The sequence below is a fragment of the Stegastes partitus genome, unplaced genomic scaffold, assembly GCF_000690725.1.
Source record: "Stegastes partitus isolate 25-593 unplaced genomic scaffold, Stegastes_partitus-1.0.2 Scaffold143, whole genome shotgun sequence".
In the NCBI taxonomy this organism is placed as follows: Eukaryota; Metazoa; Chordata; class Actinopteri; family Pomacentridae; genus Stegastes; species Stegastes partitus.
Window position 1 is genome coordinate 773,142 of NW_007577874.1, and position 25,187 is coordinate 798,328.

The 25,187-nt window shown below is 41.5% G+C and overlaps 1 protein-coding gene across 1 annotated transcript in view; it reads left to right on the top strand.

Annotated features, from left to right (window-relative positions):
- LOC103355343 (disco-interacting protein 2 homolog C-like) overlaps positions 1-25,187 on the top strand; it is a gene marked incomplete at its 3' end in the record, with an annotated part of 72,465 nt that overhangs the window by 36,367 nt on the left and 10,911 nt on the right. Inside the window, exons 8-24 of the mRNA XM_008279091.1 lie at positions 492-611; positions 2,375-2,572; positions 4,257-4,348; positions 6,199-6,309; positions 7,258-7,381; positions 9,355-9,464; positions 9,959-10,061; positions 10,151-10,215; positions 11,280-11,373; positions 11,481-11,600; positions 13,868-13,982; positions 15,656-15,795; positions 21,144-21,280; positions 22,476-22,684; positions 23,673-23,787; positions 24,529-24,730; positions 24,811-24,911. Coding sequence (XP_008277313.1) covers positions 492-611; positions 2,375-2,572; positions 4,257-4,348; positions 6,199-6,309; positions 7,258-7,381; positions 9,355-9,464; positions 9,959-10,061; positions 10,151-10,215; positions 11,280-11,373; positions 11,481-11,600; positions 13,868-13,982; positions 15,656-15,795; positions 21,144-21,280; positions 22,476-22,684; positions 23,673-23,787; positions 24,529-24,730; positions 24,811-24,911 — 2,156 coding nt within the window. The remainder of the gene's footprint in view (positions 1-491; positions 612-2,374; positions 2,573-4,256; positions 4,349-6,198; positions 6,310-7,257; positions 7,382-9,354; positions 9,465-9,958; positions 10,062-10,150; positions 10,216-11,279; positions 11,374-11,480; positions 11,601-13,867; positions 13,983-15,655; positions 15,796-21,143; positions 21,281-22,475; positions 22,685-23,672; positions 23,788-24,528; positions 24,731-24,810; positions 24,912-25,187) is intronic.

The window sequence follows — 25,187 nt, forward strand, 5'->3', positions numbered from 1 at the left end:
ATTAAATGATATTTATGTCAAAAAGCACTCATAGGTACCACTAAGTATGTCCAGTTTATGATTTAAAAAACATGTCAGATACATCAGATATGACCCATTAAATACTGGTTAAGTCTTTGTGATGTCGGCTTCAGGTCATTTGTCGAATGTTCAGACACTTCAGGACGTTACAGTAAAACTCTCCAGGGACGGTCCAACCCTGGTGAATGTTGAAGAAAACTGCTGTTTCTTCTCCTGGTGGTGGCTGCAGACTCTCCTCAATGCAGACGTCCTACATGGAGACCTGCATGTGGCCACAGAAACATGTAACAGAGGTCCAGGTGTTGACGTCACATGGTCTCCCGACTCAGTTACTGCTGGACGTGACCGTGAGATCAACATGAGCACGACCTCCTGACTCCCTGCAGCGATCCGGTCTCGGTCGCCGCTAAACCTGTCAGGACTGCCGTCGGTCAGCTCATCAGGACTCTCTGGCCTCTTTCCTCCTGCAGGAGTTCCGGTCAGCAGCCGTGTGTCGGCCAAGATCCAGCAGCTCGTGAACACGCTGAAGCAGCCGCGCAGACCTCCGCTGCGGGAGTTCTTCGTCGACGACTTCGATGAGCTTCTGGAAGGTTAGAAACCGTCCTCATGTCCGCACGTCATTCTGTCATTCTGCATCATCAGAAGTAATAAATAAGGTGCTTCATGAACAGCGTCTGTGGTGAAAACGTAGGAGCAGCATGTGCAGGGTTCTGGTGTCCAAGAGGTTTAAATCAGTGCCAAAGGAAGTGACGGGAATTAAATCAGTTTTATTATGTCGGGTTTCATTTATTCAAGCAGAATAGTTTTTATTTGCTCTGTAAAAACACAGCAACACACTTTTTCTAGCTGGATGCGTGAAATTTTAGCTTCATATATCAAATCATTTCCTGTTTTTGTGTTTTGTTTTAAATTGCCCGTCGACCTGCTTGCAGCGTATATTTGCACAATGAAATTTGAGGGTTTGTTTGATTGGTGCGCTTCTTCCTCCAAATTACACTTAAAAACTGTAAAATCTGGTGCTTTTTTTTTCTTTCGGAGCCAAGAACGACTTTGAACAGCAGGCTGCCGTAACAACTGAACAAAAAAAATCAGACACAAAGCAACAGGAATAACACACAGAAGGACAGAAACGAGATAGAAAAGAAAAATAGGAGGAAAAAAAACAAGACAAATGACATGCAAAGAGAAAAATGGGACAAAAAGGAGACAAATATAATGAGAAAAAGGACAAAAAATGGCAGAAAGGAGACGAAACTGTCACAAAAAGATGTGAAAGAAAAGCAGAGACACAAAAAAAAGAGCGACAACACGACAAAAACGAGATAAAACCACAGCTCATGTTGATTTCAGCGGCAACACAGTTTATTATTGAGAAGTCTAGTCACAGTATTAAACAATATACTTTATATTCTACTTTCTATAATCAATTAAAAACTGTTTAAGTAAATTACAGTGTGGTGACCACAGCTGCCAGCATTTCATTATTATTTATGGATTCTCGGTTGCAGAATTTCTTTGTTTTCTTACAGAATCTGGTTTATTTTTGCAGAACCTATAAATGAGACATGATTAATTTTCCTGATGGACCCGTGCCTCCCACATGATGTGCTCACCGGCCGTTAGAACAATAAAAATCTGATAAATTTTTCAGTTTTTGCAAATTCTGGCTCAGATACATGGTGTCATTGTGGTGATTTTTTAAAATATACTTAAATGTATAACATGAATTTCAAACCCAGTGGCAGGTTTTTGGGACGTTCAGAGTATTAAAGGCCTCTGAAAAGCTCCTCCACTGCTCTGAGAAGCCTTGAAACGTGTGCAGATGTTGTTTTAACTGAAAACTGTGCAGACAGACGGTAAAAAGCTTCGTCATCGTCGTGGTGAAGTCGTCGCGGTAACTGGGTGGATCCACATGGAGCTCAAATATCATCCAAAGGTTACGCTTTTAGAGTAAATAAACTGCAGCAGTCGAGATATTTGCACATCGTTCTGGGTGTTGGTGCAGCTTTCACCACGTGGGCGAGTTCAGATTTTAGGGGAAAACACTCTTATTTGAGCAGTTTTCTGTCGTATTGTGGAGGTGTTTTACAACGTGCTGTAAATATCTGGTGGCGGAGGATGATGCTGAGCTCAGAGTCGACGTCGTGGTTTAAGACCTTCACTCTGGATCCATTTTTTATGACAGTAGCTTAAAGTTGAATCCTGTTAAATCCTCTCACCGCGTCTGAACCAGACACCAGCCGTTCGCTCTGCAGCCTCCTCACAGCTTCATCTAATGAATTAATGAGTTAAATGTGCTGTTTTCACGCCTGCAAACAAACATTGAGGTCTGTGATGGTTTTATCGTCTCCAGTCCAGCAGCCGGACCCCAACCAGCCCCGACCGGAGGGGGCCGAGATGATGCCGGTCCGAGGGGAGGCTCTGGGGGTCGTCACCAACTGGCCTCCGTCCCTGGAGGCGGCGCTCCAGCGCTGGGGCACCATCTCCCCTAAAGCCCCCTGCCTCACCAGCCTGGACACGGCCGGGAAGCCCCTCTACGTGCTCACATACGGTACCAGACGCTCGGTGTTTACTATATATGCTATACCATAGATGCATTATTATTCACTGTGCACTCATTCAAATGTGTTCACAAGGTTTCTGTTTCTTGGATCAAACTGCCTGAACCTGAAGGTAATAGTTTAAAGTTCAATGTCCCCCGATTTATACGTTTACAGCCTAAGGATGGCACAATATGACACCAATTTTGCAATAAACTAGGAAAATGTATTTTGACATCACTGAGATGCAGTTTTCAAGTCAAACAAAAAGACACTTCAGCTATCTAAAAAAAAAAAACTATTGTGCCAGAAAATAAAACTTTTTTCACGCTGCAGCTGAAGATTTTGCAAAAACACATTCACTGTCTTTACGTTTGATCATTTTGTGGCAAGAAATTGTTGTTTTTTTCCTCTGATTTAAAATCTTACAGCAAATAAACTTTAAACTCTTCTGTATCTGATACAAAAGTCCATTGAAAAAATCATCGTTTTTAATCATGGAGGTCATTTTACATCGTTTCCCAGTTTAAAAAGTGTGGATTTTAAAACATTTTGATCATTTTACAACTTCAGTTCCCAGCGGGTTTATTTAATTTGTCTGTTCATGCCAAGTCAGGTTTGACAAAATGCTATTTTTTCAGCAGGAGGGAAACGTTTCTGCCTTCAGTACAGAACTCCATTTAAAAAATTGTGGTTTTTAAAAATCTCTTTTACACCTTTAAGTCCCGGAGTCGTATCCTAAAGTCAACTTTTCTCCGTCCAAATACAGAAATCCATTTAGAAGATGACTGTCTTTAAACACGTGGGTCATTTTTACACGTGTTTCCATAAATATCTGTTAGTGATTTTCTAACTTTTGGTCATCTGTTGAAAGCAACTCAGGCTTTTTTGAAATGTGTTTTATATTATTTGATTTGATTTGATTCCTTACTAAAAGCCTCCTCTCTGCTAAAAGTTCTGGGTTTTTTAAGTGAAAACTCGGCTTCAAAAGAGCTTCATCTAAATAAAAAACACGCTAAAATTCTAAAACATGATTAGTTCTGTCCCACTTCATCCAGCCCTGGTGTACATTCAGTATAAACCACGAGGTTAACGCCTATAAAGAGACACGTGACTGTGAGTTTTAAGAATTTCCCATCATCAGACCGAACGTGGATGGAACACAGATCACGTTTTCCTACATCAGCTTCATTTTTTTGTGTGTTCAGACAGAAAAGTCCGTTAAAAGAAGCTGCTGTGACTATTTTGTTGTTACATAATTAAAAAAACAGGCTAAGATTAGAGAAGAATGGTATTTGTTCTGCTGTTTGCTTCCCAGTGATGTGTTTTAGTCTCTATTAAACGTGTACCTGGTGTGTGTTCAGTTAAAACCAGGAGGTTAATGTTAACAGGGTTTGTATGAATCCTGAGTCTGTACATCATGTTTTTATAAGTGCAGGAATGTACATCCTCCTCCTCCTCCTCCCTCCGTCTCCCTGAACACCTGTGCATTAGACGACGCCTGCTTCTGCTTTTAAGTCTAATCCGTCCGTCCTCCAGATAGTTTCCCTCCTGACTGCTGAAAACTCTTAAATGTCGTCCCTTCAGACGCTTCCTTTCCTCCCTTTATCGACACCACGTCCTCAAAATAGAAGTGTGTGGCGTCCTCAGCGTGCCTCTCTCACACCTTCGTTTCCTGTGTCCTGATCCCTGCAGGGAAGCTGTGGTCTCGCAGCATCAAGCTTGCCTACAACATCCTCCACAAACTGGGCAGCAAGCAGGAGCCGATGGTGCGACCGGGAGACCGGGTGAGTCACGCTAATCCGCCGCCGCCGCGCTGTTGTTTCACGCTTTTTCATCTTTGTGCCCGTTTCAGGTTCGTTTGGGCGACTTGTTTTTGATGATTAGACTGATTTGTTCGACCTGATAATCTGCTGTGACTGCAGCTCCACTAATCGTGAGGTCGCCGGTTCCATCCCCGGCGCCTCCGTGTGTTTAACTTTGTGAAGGTTTTAAAAGCCGTGCTCAGCAGCTCATTTCTTCTTTTTTACATTTGACAAAGTGATTTATAAACTTGAGCATATGTTGTGATTTAAAGAATTAAGGTGATATTATCATTTTTTTGTCACTCAGGTGTCACAGATTTAATCTTAATAAATGCAGCAACATCGATATCAAATCTTCTGCTAACTTAATTCTGTTGTTGCTGAAACAAATCTGCACCAAAATGCACAGAAATTTTTTAAATGTGTTGTTTGCAGAGGTTTAAAAACGAGATATAAGTGTGATGATTGCTTGGATGTTGCTCAGAAAAGACTAATTGAAATGATATGACCATAAATGCAGTGCCTCATGAAAAGCAATAAGACATAAGTACGATACGTGACTGAAAATAAAATAGTAAGACTAGAGTAGTAAAAAGTGATGCTAGCAGTGATCCAGAGGTAATAAGTAATGTCACACATGATGATGAAATATTATGCCTTTTTTTTGTGTTTGGCAAAAGGATTTATGTCAAAATAAATTAGAGCTTGTGTTGTGAAAATGTAATTAATAAAGGATTATTTTAGCGATAGGATTGATTCTTGTTATGTCTTGATCAACAAGATTGGTATCGAAACAAACCTCATCCCTTGCTTGTATCTTAGACACGTTGGACGTTCTTATTGTGTTGATTTTGCTGTTTTGAGCCACAGACAGACGATACAGGCTGCAAACGTGGCTGTTTTTAATCTAACTAAGATATAAAATGCTTCTTAATTTGATCCGAGCTTGATTCTAAACATTTGCGCTGCTGGAAGTCATTCAGCGCCACAGACGACTTGGTCATGTTGCCCCTTTACTCACTAAACCCCCACAATGCTCTCTGCCTGCCAGCATTATCAGGTACTACAGCAACTCTGCAACACTTCCAATGTGTACTATCTAGAAAAACTGCATCGGGTGTCGGTTTTGGATCCTAATGCACCAACTTGTGCCTTTTTTCTGCATCAATTTAAGGCGGAAATGTTTTTATACATGTAAAAAGAAAACACAAAATTCAAGCACAAGATTTATTTTAGCAAACAAAAGACGCAGTAAAGGCCAGAAAAGGAGATCTTCAATGTGTACGTTGAAGCAGCTGTGATGGTGTTACCAGCAGAGTAAATATAATGCCTGAGAGCCTTCCTGCTTTATGTTCCAGTTTTTTATGGATTGTCACCTACTGTCTGAATTTTGCTGAAGACTGATGCAGAAAGGCCACAAATCGGTGCATAAAAATTCACTAAGATGCAAGAAGTGTTTCCTGGTGGAGACTCCCCGTTTAACACATCTTCACCGATGTTCGAGCACAATGTGTGCAGCATGGAGATACTTAGGGGGCGGCTGTGGCTCAGGTGGTGGAGCCACAAGGCTGGTGGTTTGATCCCCGCCCCTCCACAGTGGAAGTGTCCTTGGGCAAGACACTGAACCTGAAGTTGCTCCCAATGGCAGGCAGCTCCTTGCATGGCAGCTCTGTCACCATTGGTGTATGAATGGGTGAATGAGAAAACATTGACCATGAACCCTAACACTGCAGGAGCTTCATCAGAACTGGTGTTTTTTTTTGCTCTTTTTTTACGCTGCTGATTCTGGTTCCCATCATCGCTGACTCTTCCGTCGTCTCTCCGTCCTCCAGGTGGCGCTGGTGTTCCCCAACAACGACCCGGTGGCCTTCATGGTGGCCTTCTACGGCTGTCTGCTGGCCGAGGTGGTCCCGGTTCCCATCGAGGTGCCGCTGAGCCGCAAGGTGAAAAAAACACGTTTCAAGAGTCGCACCACAACCCAAACGCTGGCTGTGTCTGATCTTTATCCATCGCTGCAGCCCTCCAATCCTTTTGCATTAGCTTTAAATTTGACACTGAGGCCGTGTTCCACAGGATTAGCTCCTCGGTGGGAGGTCAGGTGATTTAATTTTTCGACGCGCTGCTGTGTAATGTTAATCCTCTGCGGTTCGGCCACATCTGTTTTTCACCTCGTGCCCAGCAGCTCCGAACTCCTGCTGGGTTTCATTTCAGTCCTGTTACTGTGAGACTGCAGACGGCTGGGGAGGGGAGGGGAAAAAAAAGAGAGATGTTTTGGATCTTCGGTCTCAGCTGTTTGCTAGCAACAAGTATTTCTGAGAAAATAATCCTGTCTGAGCAGAAAAAACACGTCTGACACGCGAGAAGCGAAGCCTCCTGCTGCCCTGCCATCACAGGAAAAATACTGTCATCAGTTCGGCTGTTGATCTGTGACATTTCTGAAGGCTGGAATCTGACAAAAAAAAAAAAAAAAAGCTGCTGCTGCTGCAAGAAAAGCACCTTCTGCTTAATTTAGTTGTGTTTGTATTGTTTCAGTGAGTGGAGCCTCTTTGCAGCAGCAGCAGCAGCGTTGGCATGGTTACACGGTGATTACTTGCTGCAGCAGAAAATGCCTTTTTGCTGCACGTCGGTAGCCTCTCGTGAACCCCTTCCCCCTTCAGTTCTGCATCTGTGCTGCAGGATTTTCCATAAAATTTCAGTTTGAGCTGGTGAAGCAGCAGCAGCAGTGCAGCAGGCGTCACCTCGCCGCGCTGCACGCCGTTCTGCACGCACACGCCACCACATCCAGTAAACACCACGGTCGAATCACCTCTGAGTTTGCATTTAAATGGATTTGTTAATCTGTAAAGGTTAGATTTAGTTTGTTTCTCCCTACTTTCCGCTTCGTCCAACAGGATGCCGGCAGCCAGCAGATCGGATTCCTATTGGGCAGCTGCGGCGTTACCGTGGCGCTGACCAGCGATGCCTGCCACAAGGGCCTCCCCAAGAGCGCAACAGGAGAGATCCCTCAGTTCAAAGGTGAGAGCGAACATCATCAATCACAGCTGGATGGTAAAGGCCTGACGTGGGGGAGGGTCTCCACATAAAGGGCTTCAATCCAGAGTGAATACATTAACCAGGGCTGCTTTATTATTAGTATGATTATGATTCACTGTGTCTCTCAGGGGGGTCTTCAGTTTGCTTATTTTAAGATTTGAAGCAGAATTTGAGCAGCTAAAGGCTCCTTCAAAACACCATTAAACAAGATCAATGAATCAATAAATCAATGAATCCACAGATGTAAATAGATGAATTGACAGGCAGCTTCTCAGGGTTTTATTTACTCCTGTCGCAGTTTTCCTCCTAATTGTTCAAGTCCTGTATCTCTATGGAAACAGCACGACCACGAAGGAGGAGGGAGATGTCGATTGTGCAGAATGAAAAAGTTAGAAATCAGATCATTTGTTTTGCAAAAGCACAACATTTGTCCACAGGTGTCACTGATAATGCAAACTGTTGGCTCCACATACGACAGATATCTGGCACTATTTTACTAGTGATGTGTTCACTGTACTCTGCACATCACCTCTGCACAGATGTTTCAACAACAACGTGCTCCTCTGTTCACCGTTTGTGAGCCATGCCTCGTTGATTTTAATTGCTTCAGTGTGAGTTTTTGTCATACGACTGTTGGTCACAGCTCGGTCGTGTTGAGGAGCAGTGAAGTTTTAGTTTTTGAAGGATTTGTTGAGTGCAAATTGTGTATTTTTGGACAATTTTTAAACACGACATGTAGAATAAAGTGATTTTTAAGAAAAATATCACGATTTTGAGCTTAGATTTAGTTTATTTTTCTGAAGGAACCCCACATCAAACATTCATTAATGTTGATAATCTGAAATATGACTCAGCTAAAATGCTATAAATCATGATATGGAGAAACAAAAACAAAAGTTGTAATCAACATGTACATCATTTCCCCAAGTGCACACATTGATAATTACCTATTTCCATTTTTACAACCTCTACAAACTAGTTTTTCACCTTTACTCTGCACATGATCCGTAGACAGATGTTCCACCATGCTGGATGTGTCCTCCAACCACTTGCTCCTCTGTTCACTGTTTCTGAGCCGTGCCACATTTATTTGATTGACCCAGTGGAGTTTATTTTCCTGTCAGTCTCTCTAACTGGTTTCCATACATATGTCTTCAGTGTTTTGAGGAAACACTGGCTGCAGTTCAGCCAAATATTAACTTAATATGTGTTTGGAGCTACTGATAGGACAGGACGAAACATTAAAAAGGCCATTTCTTACCATTGAAAGTTGCATGTTTCGCATCTTTATGGCTAATTCTTGCTGTTTTAAATCACATTTAACTGATTTTCTTTGGATTTTGATGTGTTGTTTAGACATAAAAGCCATTTTTGACTGTTAGAAGTTACACAAATTCAGCCAGATTCACAGATATTCCCATCACATGATTGTTGGTCACAGTTGAGTCCGTCGTGGCTTCATGGTTGCAGAGAGGACGGCAGAATTTCATGTTGTCTCCAAAATCTGGGCCAAATATTTCAATAAACCGTAGCACAAAGTTATTTTGAACGATTTGACGCTTAGATTTGGTTTATTTTGTCACACAGTTTGTTCAAAAACGGTCCTGATAATACGACAGTTCTTTCTAGCTTCTTATTGTTTCTGATAATTGGTGTCATTTTGGCTTTTTTTTGCCTTTCAAATCCAACCAGCAGGTTAAAAAATAATTTAGTCCGTGAAGCTGGAATCCTTGTTTTGTGTTTGACTCTTTCATTTCAGCTATTATTCATAATCTGGGAATTGAAGGAACTTGATCAGTTGTTTGTTTATAAAAATAAAACACACGAATGAAAGAGAATCCTGATTCGTCTCCGCCGTTGCTCCGTCTTCTGAAATGTTAAACAGCTCCTTCAATTATTCACGTCGTGTTGTTGCTTCGACGCCCTTTTAACGCCGCCGCCGTCTCTAACTGCAGGTTGGCCCAAGCTGCTGTGGTTTGTGACCGAGTCGAAGCATCTTTCCAAACCGCCCAGAGACTGGTTCCCTCACATCAAGGACGCCAACAACGACACGGCTTACATAGAGGTGAGCTAGCAGGCTAACAGGCTAACAGGCTAGCAGGCTAACAGGCTAACTAGCTGCTGCACACAAACACTGCTAGAGATTTAATTTAGGACACGTTTCATATATTTTGTTCAGTCTGGAGATGCACCATATTGGATGTTTGCTGATGTCCAATCTAACAATATTTATCCAACTAATTAACTCACATGTTGTCAATTAACCAATCAGAAGCTTCCAAAACCATGACATCATCATCTGGGCTTTACCTAATAGTTTGAAGGCAAACTTTACTTTTTTTTTTTTTAAATTACTATTTAAAAATCTAAAATGGACACAAATATAGTCAGATACAATCAAAATAAATGTCAAATATGGCAGCGTACAGCAAACTTCATTAGAGACATTAAGAAAAACAATCTCTCTTGTCTGAGAGCCTCCAAACATCTATCCTCCTAATTAAAGTCAGAATATGGTTGTTTTATTTATAACGTGACCGTGTGCTGTTTCTCCTCCAGTATAAGACCTGTAAGGACGGCAGCGTTCTGGGCGTCACCGTGACCAGGATCGCTCTGCTCACCCACTGCCAGGCGCTCACCCAGTCCTGCAGCTACACCGAAGGTACGGCGGCGCGAAAACCTCACACGGCTCCGTCTGTAGGTCACGGCTGAATTATTTAACCGGTGTTTTTCTTCCCTGTCTGGATGCAGCTGAGACCATCGTGAACGTCTTGGACTTCAAGAAGGACGTCGGGCTGTGGCACGGCATCCTGACGGTAGGATCAGGACCAGAATCCAGAACCTAACATTCACTTTATAACAAATCTCTACATCTTACACTCACCATCATGCATTATAGACTCAGGTTTCCTAATTACGTGCTTGTTCTTGGCCTGTTTCCTTCGTATCTTCAGATCTAAATCCATCAAAAAGCACAGGAAGCTGCTGTCTTTGCTCTCTGGAACTGTTCCTGCTCTCTTTGCTTGGAGTCAGTTGCACAGTTGCCTGAATCTTTAAGAGCTGATTTCACTAAATGAGTTCAAAGCACACTGGCATCCTGCATGATCGACACTACCGATGACTGGTTACACATATTTTTGCGATTTAGTCACAGCTGAACCACTCATGAGGAGGGCAGACTTTAGTGTTTCACAGAATCTGTTTAGTTGAAATGGTTTATTTTTGGCCAATTTTTAAATGACACATGTAGAATAAATATGTTTTTTTTAATGAAATATGATGATTTTAACCATAAGTTTTGTTAATATTTCGAAAGAGGTGCACGTCAAACATGGTTAGTTCAAGAACCTTTGGATTGGTCTGTTTTTATACTTTCTAAATAGCATTTGTTTTGTGTTTATTAGTTTTTTTTCAGCTTAAACAGCAGATTTTAGACTTCACAGGGTTAGACAAAGGTTCAGTTTTTAAAATTACATCAAATAACTGCATGAAATGGGCACAAGCAGTAAGAAACATGCTAGAAATTAATTAATTATACGATTTCTACACAAAAATTAGATGGGGTTTTTTTTTTTACAGGATGTTTTTTTTCCCAATGAAGGTGGAACATGTGCCATTTTCTGGAAAGTTGAAGATCTGACGACTATCTCTGGCTTTACTGTTTCTAACTTCTGTTAATGGTGTTAATTTGGGTGATTTGTTTTAAGAGCTAACAAGCTTATCAAATTTGAGGTTTTTGAGTTCTGAAGGTTAAATTACAATAATGTCCCAAAAAAATGGACTCAAATACAGTCAGAAACCTGCAGACAACTTGAAGTAATTACTTGACTTATGTGAAATATCCCCCTTGAGCTTTAAATGTCGTCTTCTCCTCGTGCAGAGTGTGATGAACATGATGCACGTGATCAGCGTTCCCTACTCGCTGATGAAGGTCAACCCGCTGTCGTGGATCCAGAAAGTCTGCCAGTACAAAGGTCGGCCTCCCACTCCAGCCGCCACTCAGCTCCGTCACTTCGCTCCATTCACCTGCCCGTCAAATAGATTAAATGCTAATTCTTTTCTCTTCTCTTTCCGCCCGCAGCCAAGGTGGCCTGTGTGAAGTCCAGAGACATGCACTGGGCTCTGGTGGCCCACAAAGACCAGAAGGACATCAACCTGAGCTCGCTGCGCATGCTGCTGGTGGCCGACGGATCAAACCCCTGTAAGGTCCAACTCCGCCTCCGCTCCCTCGCCGACGGGGGAGTCTAAGCGAGGTGTATTTGAGATAGAGAATGTCAGGGAAATGGATAAACTCTCTTGGGATCTCGGGAAACTGGGTCACCCTACAGGAATAGAGCGGGAGTGTCCGCACATTTGGCACAACAAATGGTTTTAACTGGAGTGGAAACGCGGCTTTAAGAAAACCAGGAGCCGGCGGTCTGCGTGTTTTAGCTCATTAGCTTCATGCTGTTTGCTTCCTCCTGCACCGACCTGCTGCAGCGACTCGAAACTTGCCTGATGTCGGCGTTGTGACATACCGTTGAGTCACGGTCACGTGGCGAGGCCATTCTGAGCTGGTGCTGTCAGCTGCTGGTGCCTTCAAGTGAGCCGCAGCGTCAAAGACTGAGCAGCTACACTGCAAAAAAAAAAAAAAAAGACGGATCAAAGGCAGTTTTTAGAGAGTAGAACACTTTGAAGGAGATCTCAGAATACAAAAAGGTGTTAAATGTGTGGTAGCAATAGTGCAACATGAACGTACGTTGGTTTGTCTTTCTGACAATGTGAGCATCCCTAAAGTCTACAACAGAAACTTAGTCCTTCTATCCTTAATGTTGAAGCATTCTTAGTGTATACAGCAGAACTACCACCTTATACGACCTGCATTACTTCTAAGTTGATCATTTTGTATTTACTGTATCAGTAGAAACTCTACACCAAACAGACACCTTTCATGACTGAGATTAAAGTCTTTTATTTTGTACAACTGCCTTATTTTTAATGTCAGACTCAGTCCTTCTTGGTATTTTAATGTCTGTTGAGATGTTCTGCCGTTCTTCAGACTCATTCTTCCAGCTGATCTTTGCTGGAGGGCTCGTGTTGCTCTAAGCCTTTAAATGACCCAAAGTTGTTGTATTGGATCTAACTCAGGTGACACACTCGTCCACGTCGTTTTGTTCTTCTTTAGTTTTCGTCTTCTTCCGGTTTCTGCAGACTGGGAGTCATCTTGTCAGCCAGTGTTCTGGTTGATCCACAGACATTGTAAATGTCACCTCTCCAGCAGCTTTTAGACTCATGCAGCTCCACATCAAACCGTTCTTCACTGTCAGGACTACGCGTCACACCAAACATGCCGGACGCCGTCTTAGCTGAACAAGTTTATCTAATGTGCTCCCAGCATTCATCAGGCTTCTGTTCACGTCCTTCATCTTGCAGTTTTGTGCCGGAGGGCGAGTTGGAGTTTACTTTTTCTTGGATGCCGTCCATAGAGGTCGATGCTCTGAAGTGTCCTTCACACTGTCTGAGCTTCGCACAAACTCTGATTTCCATTGATAACCCCTGGGCCGAGTCTGAAGCAGCTGCCGTCTGGTTCTCACAGATAGATGACGATAGAAGTTCACTGTCTGTGGAACGATTTCAGTAACACGACCACTGCAGCTCTGATTGGTGCTACGATACCTCCTGGTTACTGCTGCAGCTGGTTTTTAGTTGATCTTCCTGTATCATTTTCCATTTTTCTTCAGTCTGACAATCAGATTTTTCAGTTCCTTTGGCAGTTATCTTCCATGTGGAGCCATGATGCAGACATAGACGCAGCACATAGGTCCTAAAACATCCATTACCAGCCCGTCATAGACCCTCATTCATTCAGTTTCGCTGGTTGTAAACACAGGTGAACTCGATTTTGTGTGACCACCGGTGTGTTTACTTTCGTTTCTTTGAGTTTCTACTTTGGGGCCTGAATTTTCAATATAGTCTTACTTTGTTTTTTTGTTGGTCATATTAGTAAATACTCGACTGTTCAACTTAGAAATAATACATTTATTATTCCGCCGTGATTCATTTTTGAATCATTTGACATTTAAAGTGATATTTCGTTGAGGTGCACTCGCTGCTCTCGTGCGCCGTAAATAGATTGTAAACGGTTCCTGCTTAAGACCGAGCTGCAATGTTCTAACCTCGACGGAAAACGTAAAAATAGCAAGTTGCCAGCTGAAGTGGATTACCTGGACTAATGAAATAGAAAGAATCGAGTTCCCTGAAAGAAGGAAATCCGCCATTAAAAGGTTACCGTAAATCCAATTATTTGGGCTAAAACATTCGAAACCATCAATACAAAATGATCCTCTGAGTGTTTTTTAATCGCATTCAGAGATGCAGGATAATTGATTGAACGCTGCTTTTTAGGAAGCTGCATAATGGCTGTTTGGTTTCTGTGTGAAAGCAGCTCCACACCTGGTGTGACAGTCGCTTGCTATTCCTGTCCGTTAGGGTCCATCTCCTCCTGCGACGCCTTCCTCAACGTCTTTCAGACCAAAGGGCTGAGAGCCGATGTCATCTGTCCCTGCGCCAGCTCCCCCGAGGCCCTGACGGTGGCCATCAGGAGGTACACAACTCACCCACAGACACACTAACACACAGCACCGCTTTACATACAGGGATTATGCAAACATGTGCACACGTAGACATGAGCGCAAACATGCAAAGGGCCTCTTACACACCGATGCAAACACGTCCACAGAGAGTACACACTGTAAACACACCATCGCATCCCTTTGCAGCACACAGAAAGCTGCAGTTCATGTTGTAGATCCAGTGTTTTGTCAGAGTTTAATGTTTGGTGCTGACGCAGCAACAAACCTGGACGCTCCAGCGATCACATCCTCCTTCCAGCAAGGGTATTAAAACGATAAATGTTAGAAAACAATAGAGACGGTTTAAAGGCAGATCTCAGCAGTGCAGAGTCATTAACCTCACTAGAGCTTTACATTTGGTGACAAACAGCTACAGATACGCAACAACTGATTCATAGAAACAGACAAACCTGGCACATCTTCTTTAACCTGACTTTTCCCTGTAAGATTGGTCAGTACACATCAGAATTCATTGTTGCATCAGTGATGACCCCAAACCATGATAATGCCCCCACCATGCCAGTGGTTTTGTGTGACTGGGGGTGGTGGAGTCCAAACAGTGACACACATGTTTACCGACAAAAACCCTCACACATACAGGGTGTTTTAAAGTTTGACTTTTCTATGTTTCCCCACAAATGTGACCTAAAACAGTCCTAACAGTAGAAAACTCAATATTACGTGTGTGAACATTTGCTGTCAGTATCTGATGTGACAAATTGCATACTGGCTCGAAGGAGTTTTAGTCTGTTCCTCCAAACAGAACAGCTTCATCTCTGGGATGTTGGTGGGTTTTCCTCACATTCTTTCCACAACCTTCCTGTTGGATTAAAGTCAGGACTTTGGCTTGTTCATTCCCAAATATTTACTTTATTCCTCTTTGGCATTTTCCTTCAGAATTTGTTGATTTTATTCAGAATTCATTGTTCCGTCACTGATAGCGAGCTGTTCTGGCCCAGATTAAGCAAAACAGCCCCAAACCATGATACTGCCACCACCATGCCAGGCATTTAGTGTGACTGTGAGTTGCTGGACTAGTTTTTTTTGTTTTGTTTTTTTACCTTTTTGAGGTTCTCAGAAATCTCCTGTTTTGGTGTCATGATATGTTTCCACAGACGTGTTGTAAATATTGTACATCCCAGTTGTTTAATTAAAACTATAATTGAAAACACCTGAAGGTTCACATACACTGGCCACTCACAGATATGAAATTTTTAATCTTTCACTGCAGTAAATGACTGATCAAGGGTCATATTTGTGTCTCATTTGATTTATTAGGTTCTCCTTATCTACTCTTAGGTCTTCTGATAATATTTTAGGTCATATTTATGCCGATTAGAGAAGATTCCAAAGGAACCACAACCCGTGAATGTGGTTTGTTTATTGTAAAAACTTGTTTAATATTCATGTAACACAGTGTAGTCCCTATAAATGAGACCAAAACTGAGCTTTTTGGACATCAGACTACACACTAAGTTTCGACATCACCAAACAGTGCACCTCAGCACAAACACACCATCCCCACTGTGAGGCATGGCGGTGGCAGCATCGTGAAAGAGGTTCTGAACACTTCCTTTTATCGGCGCTGTAAGTCTCCACAGCTCTTCCTATTCACTGTATTTGTGCATGTGTTTTTTGCGTTCAGGCCGGTGGAGGACAGCAGCCAGCCTCCGGGCCGAGGCGTCCTGTCCATGCAGGGTCTGAGCTATGGAGTGGTCAGGGTGGACACCGAGGAGCGTCTGTCGGTGCTGACGGTGCAGGACGTGGGCACCGTCACACCAGGAGGTACGTCCATGTGTGGGTGATGTACCACAAAGCATGTTCTTTGTTGGGTATAACACTTGGAAGTGTTTACATGTTGAAGGAGAATTCTGGTAGACGTCAACTTGGTGTTTTCCCCGTCGTGGCTTTAGCATCACGCTAACTTTGCACTCTTCACCTCCGTCGCAATCAGGGAAACTGAGCTTAGTGGAAGGCAATTAGCCTGAGCTCCCTGCAGCTTTCCACAGAAATATGATATTATAAACACTTCAAACATCATTATTTAGCTGTTTATGAGAGGAAAAGATCTGAAAAGGCCGCTAGTGAACATTTAGCAGCTTGAGTGGTGGAGACCAAAAACAGAGCTAAAACAAAACCACCTCAATCTCTAATAATGTCACTGCTGGATGTGGAAAAAGGTAGGGCTGAGGCCAACTAGAGAGAATCTTGGTCGACAAAAATCGTAACTTCCAGTACCGTAAATTCCGGACTATAAGCGGCTACTTTTCTCACACGCTTTGAAAACTGTGGCTTAAACAATGATGCGGCTCATTTATGGGTTTTTACAAGTTTTACGAATTTGCCTCGAGACCAAAGTGACACTGTGAGAGACTGAGGAAGTGTGTGATGAAGGAATTCTGAGGCTGTTCGACACTGAAGAAGACGACTTTAGTGGTTTTAGTGCAGGAGGAAGATCAGTGACTTTTCCTGGTGCTGTATGTTTTATTTTTTTAACCAGTCATGTTACAGGCACTATTAAGATAAAAAAAACATTTACGTATTTGTGTACGTTAGCGGTACATGTTTAATTAAAGTTAAAAAAAATCTTTCTGTGTAAATATCTCATGTTACAACATGGACACCTGCAGCTTATAGACAAGTGCGACCTGTATATGTACACAACTGGTTTTCTTTTTAAACTTAGTGGGTGTGGCTTATATTCAGATGCGCTGATAAATTACGGTAACTGATTGGTCACAATTATTAGTTCAAAATGATTCTAAATCAGCATTAAAAGCTAGTATTTGCAGAATAATAAAACATTTGAACCACATCATTATACTTAGAACCAACTCAACACACCAGCTGGTACCCGCCCATGTTCATCTGGGACTTCTGGAAACGGAGCTACATGAACCAGGGCTGCTATTTTTCAGTAGGAAGCTAAAATGATTATTTATTTGCGTTTGTTGGCATTCTGGGACATGAAATAAGCCACAGCTGTTTTATATACTGTGATATATATATGATAACTGTTTATCTGAGCTTGAGTGAACACTTGTGCTGGTCGGAGGTCATTCAGCCTCCAGGAGGACTTGGTCATGGCGCCCATTTCCCAACTAAACCCCCCAATGCTCAAAAAACTGTTGAAGAATGTCGTACAGACAAGTTAGTTGCTGTAGATGATCTGTAGTGTTGGTTGTTGAGCATCAGTCTGAACAAAACACAGCCACAACGTTAAGTAAACGATAAATTAGTGGCACCAAGGGGTCTCCATTGGGTTGGGGAAGTTCAACATTGGGAGAACTGGAGGTTCTGAACATGTTTGTTCCTAAAGTAGTGGATGAACCCTGGATGGCTGTTGGTTTAGAGCTGTTCTCCTCATGAGTAACACCACCGACTGTCCAACCAATAAAAATTAGGCCCGATGTGGCGCATCGACCAATCAGAAAGCTGTTGGCGAACAAATTCACTATATTGATTTAATATAACTGTGAGATCCAAAGTGAGAAATATATTCATATCACCAGTTAAGGGTAGAATATGTGGTGCAGTGAAGGCTTCAGTTGTTTCAGACTCTGCGAAAACAATCCATCAAGTCCATTAAATCGTAAAATTAGTTTTAAGGGTGCCTCTCGTTTTTTTTCATCAATATCCAATTTTTTAGGAGCAGTTTCTCCTCATGACTGAGCGAGTTTAGTGTTTTCTGCTCTCCGTTATCAAAAGCTGCCTGAGAGAAGAAAAGAAAGGCAAACAGACGGCGGGAGGGTTTTCAGTTCAGCGGCTATCCGTTCTAATCAACGGAGTTTTAGTCTCAGGGGTAAAATCCACACAGTTAGTTTAACAAGGTAATGCAGAACATAAAAAAGCTTTCAGGACATAATACGTCTGCCGCTCCGGCCTTAATGAAGGATCCATGAGCAGCACCCACCTTTGTTTGTTCGGCTCCTTTTACAACCAGATGGATTAAAAAAACAAGTGTTTTCTTTATGCATTAGTTTGTAATTACAGCCTTGATTAATTAATTATTAAGCAGCTAAAGCGACTGAAAACTGAAATTATTCATGTTTGAGTATCTGGAACGAGTGAAATTTAGTTGTTTCTGCAAATAAAATCGATTTAAAATGTTTGGTGATAAATTTTCTGTTGATCCACTAAAATGTAATTATCATAACATACAACAGACAATTAATTAATTCTAAATGTAAACTTAACGTGATGTGTTAGACCCAAGGATATTATTTTAAAGCAGAAATATCAAATATTTTTTATTCAATACAAGCTGTTTGCAAAAAATATCACAAGTTAAATATCCTGAAATGTTTTAGAGAGAAAATAAATAAACATATCAACCCTAAAAACTGTTTTACCTGTTTTCAGTCTCAAATAAATGTTAGATGCTCTTAATATCATTTTTCATTGAGGCCAAGAAATCATTTTTTTTCATGATTTTCATTGTGGTTTTTATCATTTTTTTTATCTTTTATTCAAATGTATATACAGTGTTTTTAAGGTGATAAAGCAAATCTTTCTTGATTTTCAATATAGTTATTATTTTCTTTACATTTTTATTTGATTTTATATATATTTTATTTGTTTGTGTTTTTGAGGTGAGAAATATTTTTTTCCTGATTTTCAGTTTGGTTTTTAATATTTTGTTTAACTTTTATTATCCCGTTTTTTTTAATGTATTATGTTTTTTAAGCGAGAAATCTTTTTTTCTTAATTTTAAATATGGTTATTATTATTATTTTATTTACCTTTTTAATACATTTTATGTAGTTTTTTGTACGTATTATGTTTTGGAGGCAAGACATCTTTTTTTCCCTTTATTTTCAACATGATTTTTATTATTTTTCATCAATTTTATGTGGGGTTTTTTTAATGCATTATATTTTTGAGACGAGTGTTTTTTTTTTCTTTATTTCTGATATGGTTTTTATTTTATTTTGTCCCTATTTAATCAATTTTCTGTAGTTTTTTTATTTACTATGTTTTGACGCAAGAAATCTCTTTTTCTTGATTTTCAGTCTAATTTTTTGTTTTTTTTATTTACCTTTTTAGTCAATTTTATGTCTCATATTTAATGCATTGTGCTTTATTTCACTCCATTCCAGAGTTATCTGGTTAAATCTTGTTATTAGTTCTGTTTGAACTGCACTGAGCTGTGATTTATTGATTGACAGCGTCGTACAACTTTTTACAAAAAACAGGAAAATTTACAGAATATTGAACAAAAAATGCAGTTCTTGCAGCGATATTCCTTCAATGAGATGCTGTTTTGGGCTCCATGTGCAGAAGAAACCAGACGAACATGAGGAAATAGAAATCACACACGAGCTGCTGAAGGTTGGTCTCTTCTAATCCATAAAGAAGGCAGTAATCTGCAGAAGGCAGCGTGTAAACCCGGCTGATCAAACACACGGGCTGCCACAGCTAATCAAACATCACTGTCACAAACTCCAAGCTTTCCTCGGTGCAGCAGCGTCGCCGCGAACTCACGCCACCTGGTGTTCGCCGCCGGGATTACACCTCATCCACAGAGCTCATTAATTAAGGCTTCGTTAAAGGACGCCTCTCTGCTGCCTCGTGATGATTCATCCACGTTTAAAACCTGAAAATCAAACACAGATTGTAGCAGCTGATCCTGAAGCTGCAGCGCTTCGTGGTCACTCCGCTTCTCGACCACAAAATCTCTCCTCGTGGCCACATTAATGATGAACGGCATCGTTAATGAACCACTGGCACCAATTACCTGCTCCACATATTCTGCTTTTCAACCCAGTTCCAGCAGTAACCTGGTTCTACTTCGTCACATGTGGGCTGGAACAACCTACTTTAAGCTCCAGAGACGTGACGGAGACGAGCTGCTGCAATTAATCAATTAAACTATTAAACCAATTAGCAACTGTTTCGGTAGCTGGTTAATCAATTTCTGTCATATCTTAAGCCACGTCTGACGTCTGTGATGCTGAGAAGCTTCACTCAGACGTGTGGTTGACTTTCATCTGGAGCAAAGCTGCAGCGATTCATTGATTAGCGGTCGGCTTTGAAATGATAAAAGGTGTAAATTGTCTGATTGCAGCGTCTTTAATGAGAATGTTTTCTGGTTTCTTTCCTCTGTGACGGCAAACTGAACATGTTTGGGTTGTGGATGAAACAGTTGTCATGTTCAGAAACACTAGTCAACACTCTTTACCATTTTCTGATGATTAATCTCGGAAATGATCGATTAAACGACGACGAAAACAGTCATTAGTTGCAGCAAAGATTAATTACTTCGTATACCGGTGATGTAATGAGAGTAGATGCCCCACCGTCCAGATCATGATCACACTGGGTTACAAAAAAATATTTTCATTGATGATTTAGGACATTTTTGCGGCGCTGAATGCAAAAATGACATCTTCCCTTCTGTATCAGGTCAGGTTTTTATGCCAGTTCGATTTTAAAAATAGATTTTGACACTAAATCAATGATTTATTTTAGTATTTCTCATAAGAAATCGGATTTTAGAGGAAAAAATTAATTTTCTAATCCTTTGCATAAGCTAAATGATCCAAAGCGTAAACATTTCTAAAGGTAAATACAAATAAACCGCATGTTTCATCAGCATTGCTCAACATTCAGGGCTTGAACTTGAACTTCTTGGAGCTCCTGGAATGACCAGCAGCAGGTTTATCTCTCCTCAGAGTCCAGCAGTGATCAGCCATCATACCTGCTCTCCATGTCTGTCTGATAAAATCACGTGACTCTAATGTGTTGTTCATCAGCCAGGGAGTAAACGTTCTGTCTACATTTAATTCACCTGCAAATATTTATAGCATCAGCTTGTAAAAGTTTCAGAATTTGTTCATTTCAGGAAACAGAAAAAGAATTTTGTACGATACGAAGCACAGACACCCACACATGTACACAAATGTTTAAAAAAAAAGTGTGACAAATCAAACTTTTGACCTCATTGAGCAAAACCAGAGTAATGTTTGGATTCAGCAGATTGCAATGGGTTCAGACCAGTGTGATCCTTCAGTCAAAAGCGACTGGACTCCTGGATAAACCAAAAACAACCAACAAACCAGCAAACTGGAGGCTGCTGTTGAGATCAAAGACGTACGTTTATTAAACGTTTCCTCTGTGACTGCTCCCTCCAGGCCTGGTCTGTGTGGTGAAGCCTGAAGGCGTCCCTCAGCTCTGTCAGACCGACGAGATCGGAGAACTCTGCGTCTGCTCCATCGCCACCGGGACGTCCTACTACGGCCTGACGGGGATGACCAAGAACACCTTCGAGGTGAGCCCAGTCCTGAACGTAGAACCAACTAGAATCGATCAAGTTAATCAAGTTCTCGCTTTAAACGCTGCGATCAGTCATTTCTGACCTGCAGCCCTAAATATTACCAACTTTACATGAGAGATTTCTTAGTTTATAATCTGTCGAGGCAAAACATCCATCTATTAAATGTGTGCAGTTTCCTGGATTCATTTCTTTGGTTTATTTTTATTTATTCAGATAAAACTGCACCATGAATAACAGTCTTATTAAAACACCAGTATTTCAACTGGTTTGCTTTCCCACCACCGATCATGATCTTTTTCACCATAAAACACTTTTAACTCACAAAAAATATGACATTTTAGGATTTTATTTACTTGTTTGAGTTGTTTTTATTGTTTTTCTTACTTGATATTTTTTTTATTGTGAAGAGAAACCCAGATGTACCACCCGAAGCCTCACATTTCTCTGTAGAAGTCAAATTTTTAGATGATCAGACGATTTGTTAGAACACATTTTTACTTTATTTGCTGCAGAGGCGTTTATTAAATCCTGAACACACGAGATGTTGGTTTCTTACCAGTCATCAGACGCTGGTATCATATCAGAGAAAAGATGACAAATTCTGTTTTCAGAAAAAAATAAATAAAATTGGAAACTGAGCCATGTTGATTTTTTTTTTAAAGCTGACTTTTCAGAATAAAAGCATTTTGTACTTTTGTTTTTAAAAGGCGTTGCACAAATTGAGTCATTATTATTATTATTATTATTATTATTATCATTATTATCATTATTCTTGCTATTATGATTATTATTTATGTTGTTATATATAAGGATGATGATGATGATATAATAACAATAATAATAATAATATTCAAGAGTTTGTTTTTCTCACTTGTAGAGGAAGAAATCACATTTTGTTCGTTGAAAAGAAAATATCTGAATTCAAACCAGATCTTTTGGGGTTAGAGAAACTTTTTTCCTGTTTTTTTTTGTATATTTTCTTAATTATTTAGTGACATTATTCTAATATATTTGTGCTGCTTCCAGGAGAACATAGAACCAGCAGTAAAGTCCTCTGCAGCACTGTGACATTATCAGTATGAAAGTTATTTTTTTTTTAAGAACTGAGACTTCTGATATATTTAGCTCAGGTCCTGGCCGGTTGCCGTGGCGACCACTCAGCTGAACACGGTGCGTTTTGCCCCTGCAGGTTTACCCGGTGAGCTCCGGCGGCGGCCTGATCAGCGAGTACGCCTTCGTCCGCACCGGCCTGCTGGGCTTCATCGGCCCCGGCGGCCTCGTCTTCATCACCGGCAAGATGGACGGGCTGATCATGGTGAGCGGCCGCCGGCACAACGCCGACGACATCGTGGCCACGGCGCTGGCGGTGGAGCCCATGAAGTTCGTGTACCGGGGCAGGTGAGCGATAAATCCAATAAAGTCCAGAGTGAAGTGAAATCATGTCTGTGGCCGGCGAGGAGGAGATCCGTGTGTGAGCTGACAGCAGCTGTTTAAAGCTTCTATCTGAGGAGGAAGCAGCTCACAGTCTGAACAGCTTGTTGTTGTTTCTACCATCACATCATCTTTACTGCTCATGTGCAGACTTTACACACAGATGTGGTGTTAAAGTGCTGAAGCAGGATGGAACAAGGAGGGGAAACAAGAAAAATACACAAGAGAATAACTGATATTATAAATAGATTATTATCAGGAGCCATTTGTTAAAGTTTCTACGGGAGGAGGAAGCAGCTGAGAACATAAAGTCCTCCTAATAAGTAAAATACAGGATTTACACACACTTTTTTTTTTTACTGTATTTTCACTGTTTACCAGTTTATTAGACCACCTGCAAAAAATCCTCCTAAAATGTAGGATTTACCCTTAAAAAAAAAGCTTTTATACATAGCTACATTAAAAAAAACAGCCAAAAAAGAAAAAACAGCGAAAACAAAAATAAAAATGGACAAAAAAGAAGGTTTTATTCACATAAGCAGCTGCAGAAACTGTGAGCTCACAAAATCCTCTGAAGATATAAAAGTTAGACTGGGTTATTTTATTGTTTTTGTGTGTCTGTGGTTGTTTCTGATTCTTCTCGTTCCACTTTCTGAACTTCCATCTGTTTGCTGATGAAGTGCTTCGATAACATCAAGCAGCTGTTGCGTGGTTTCAAGTGTAGTCTTGCTCTCATGGCCTCGATTTTGGGTGTTTGAGTTCCTCCGTATGTTCCTGAAGCTCACGATAAATCAGCTCCACTTGGACTCCATCAGCACCAAACACGCTGAAAACATCTGTGGAGAAACAGCGACCTGTTGTTGGATCCTGCTCCTCTGATGAAGCTCAAAGTGTTGCATGTAGCATCAGATGTTCTGAGGTGTGGCTGACGAGGTTTGTGTCGCCGTGGCTACAGGATAGCGGTGTTCTCGGTGACGGTGCTGAGGGACGAGAGGATCGTGGTGGTGGCCGAGCAGAGGCCCGACTCCACGGAGGAGGACAGCTTCCAGTGGATGAGCCGCGTCCTGCAGGTGCTCCTCCTTCTTCACAACCTTGTTCTGCATCATAAGTCACATGTTAAACCAGCTTTCATTGTCTTCTGCCGTTTGTTTCGTGTGTCCGGTAACAAAATCTCTCCATAGTCCAACATTTACTGCAACATTTTTATTACTTGCTGCCTCAGAACGAGAAATTATGAGAGTCAAATTTAAGGCTGATTGTGATTCTATTTACCTGTACTTTTTAGAGGTTGCTGTATTGTAAGTCTCTCCTTTTTTTTTTATTGATTTTAGGAAATATTCTAATAATTTGAGATCCTGGATTTCTGATTTTCATGAGCTATAAAATGTAATTATCACAAATAAAACCTAAAAAGGCTTGACATATTACACTTTAATGACTATATAATACATGAAACTTTATCTTTTGGAGTTAAATTATGACAAAAGTTGACCTTATAGAGATATTTTCAGTTTTTAAGATGCACTGGTATATAAGGTAGCACCAGTCAGTCGTTCTCTCTCTGTTGTCTGGCTTCCACCTGGTTTGGTTTTGTTTCGTTTGTACTTTCCTCACTGTGGGTTCAGTTTTCACTGCAGTACAAAGTCCAACAGTACAACTACAGTACAAATGCTTGACAAATGTTCCAACAGTCACTCCTCGTGCTGTGAAGATGAATCTTCTGTCTGGTTTTGCTGCTAAACAAGAACAAATCACACGTGTAGATGAACGAAATCCATCAGCAGCTAACCTGTCCGACTGTCCCCCATCAGGCCATAGACAGCATCCACGGGGTGGGCGTCTTCTGCCTGGCTCTGGTTCCGGCCAACACCCTCCCCAAGACTCCTCTGGGCGGCATCCACCTGTCCGAGATCAAGCAGCTGTACCTGGAGGGCGGGCTGCACCCCTGCAACGTCCTCATGTGCCCCCACACCTGCGTCACCAACCTGCCCAAGCCCCGGCAGAAACAGCCAGGTGGGGAGCAGTCCGTTGGCGGTTCTGGTTTTGTGCGTCGCTACTGTGTGCGGTTGCTGATGACTGTGTTTGCGCTGCAGAGATCGGACCCGCCTCTGTGATGGTGGGTAATCTGGTGTCGGGGAAGAGGATCGCTCAGGCCAGCGGCAGAGACCTGGGCCAGACCGACGACAACGACCAGGTGAGGCCTTATGCAGCGTCTGTATTCGTCTTTTATTGCTTTTAAACTTTGAATAGGGTCAATTTAATGTGGCTCAAATCGAATACAAAGACTCAACCACTCCAGAACAGTCACCCTGTGGTCTTTAAACCATCTCTGTGTAGCTTTGACTGTTTGCTTCGGCTCGTTGTCCTTCTGGAAGACAAACCTCTGAAGTCACAGTTCTGTTGCAGACTGCATCAGGTTGTCCTCTAGGATCTCCCTGTACTTTACTGTATTCATGGTACCCTCTAACTA